This window comes from Leiobunum rupestre, chromosome 3 (assembly GCF_980474605.1).
Source record: "Leiobunum rupestre chromosome 3, qqLeiRupe1.1.hap1, whole genome shotgun sequence".
NCBI classification, from domain to species: Eukaryota; Metazoa; Arthropoda; class Arachnida; order Opiliones; family Sclerosomatidae; genus Leiobunum; species Leiobunum rupestre.
Window position 1 is genome coordinate 66,364,205 of NC_143386.1, and position 1,901 is coordinate 66,366,105.

Here is a 1,901-nt window from a genome sequence, read left to right on the forward strand (position 1 = left end):
TGTACCTGAAAGGATTTTAGGAAGGGTTAAACACGGTAAATCCATATATGGTGAAGAGTAGTATGTGCCATTTAAAAAAAACACAGAGAAGAATGTGTTAGATGATCTTTTAAATATTTTTTCCTAAACTTCTTGATATTGATACAAATTAAAATTATGGTCTGAAATAAAAATTGTAACAAATGCAATAAAATGATTTTTTTAGAAAGGTTGTGTTTATAAACTGTAGAATAAAAATAATATAATATGTTAAAACTCATCTAGAAGTGATGTCTCTGTATTCTCCTTGATTAAGTCTGGAAAAAAATTGGTTAACAGCGAACAAACCATTACAATTTTTTCCGACTCATCAGACATGGTTAGTGGAATCGGACTATCAAAGATGTGGAATGTTTTAATTCGCCTTATAGCTCGCTCCACATGAACGCGAACTTTAGCAATACTATTCGTTTTCAGTACATCCTCAGCTGGCATCTGCGGAGCTTTACTGCGACGAAAAAATGGAGGAATGTTCAGAGTGACCCCGTTTGGCATGATGTCATCGAGCTCAAACCCTTTATCTGCCAACACGTCATCACCTGGTTCGAAGAGCTCAAGAACTTTGGAATCTTGAACAATGAATTTATCAGATGATGCACCACCATACAGTTTGACCATTCCACCGGGAGAAATGCCTATTAGGCACTTATAGGTGTTATAATTTTTGTATGATGAGAAAGTTGCTCTTTGAGCTGATATCGACGATGGTCTCTCAACTCTAAACTCTGTGCAGTCCAAAATTATTCGAGTATTCGGGTATTCGATAAACGATGAAGGGCGAGCAAGGTCAGTCACGGCTTTGGAAGGGAATGAGCAAAGTAGCTGCAACTCGTAGTAAAGTAAATGGATCCACGTAGTACTGATATTGGATATTGACGCTTCTGACACTGAAAACACTCTGGCAAGATCTTTCACTGGCATTCCTTGTCTTAAACGTAATAACACTAGAAAAAATTCATCTTCCATTGAGAGTTGCCGCTTCCATCCGGTTTTAACATTTTGTGGCGTGTAATTTTCTTTGTTTTTTTTCCCGTTCCAGTATTGCATTACTGATGCTTTCTTTTCTAAATACTCTAGCAACCATTTAAAGGTGTCATAGTCTGGCAGTCCGGTATAGAAACTACAATTTTCTGGACTCTTAATAATAGACACATTTAAAAGTCTACTTTTGTAATTTTGAGCTTTAAACTTCCATTTTACTTTATCTTCTTCTAAATTTGCCATCTCTAGGTCTTTCTGCTTGAGTTCTGACTTTAACTTTTTTACTTCCCTTTCCAAATCTAAAATTGTTTTAGCCATGCCCGAGGTTTTTCTACGCCAACGTTCAGAATAATTTACACGAGTACTGCAGCTATTAGTAACCTTTATATTTAAAACTTCTGTTAAAGTAGCAATTTTCATATACAATGTAAAATACATACTGTATTACTGCTTGATAGGCAGGTTTTACTGGTATTATTAGAGCTTTCCATTTCAGGCTCTGTTTGCATAAGAAATCCCTAGGTCAAATAATTATTTTTTCAACTATTAGAACATCAGAAGCTTAACATTATAGTTTTATAAAGTTTCGTAAAAAATCAAATAACACCCTACTACCAGCAGTGGCGCCGATCCCATGGGGGCGGCGGGGCCGAAGCCCCCATTGGGAAAAATGAATTGGGGCTCTGCCCCCATTGGTAAAACCGCCGATGTTAAAGGCCATTTACTTTGAAGCATCCGTAGAAAGAAAGTGTTGCCAGCAGCCTCATTCCAAGTTTTTTAGTGAGCTTCGGCCCCCATTGGGAAAAAAAGCGATCGGCGCCACTGACTACCAGTAGCGTACCTAAAGACCCGCAGGCCCCATGACATTTTCGCAAAATAGG

At 37.7% G+C, this 1,901-nt stretch overlaps 1 protein-coding gene across 1 annotated transcript; it reads right to left on the minus strand.

The window, feature by feature from the left end:
- Positions 1 to 249: 249 nt before the first annotated feature.
- Positions 250 to 1,338, minus strand: LOC149954412 (uncharacterized). Its single transcript, XM_090169887.1, has one exon. The coding sequence runs from the start codon at positions 1,336 to 1,338 to the stop codon at positions 250 to 252; it is 1,089 nt and encodes a 362-aa protein (XP_090026013.1).
- Positions 1,339 to 1,901: the final 563 nt, after the last annotated feature.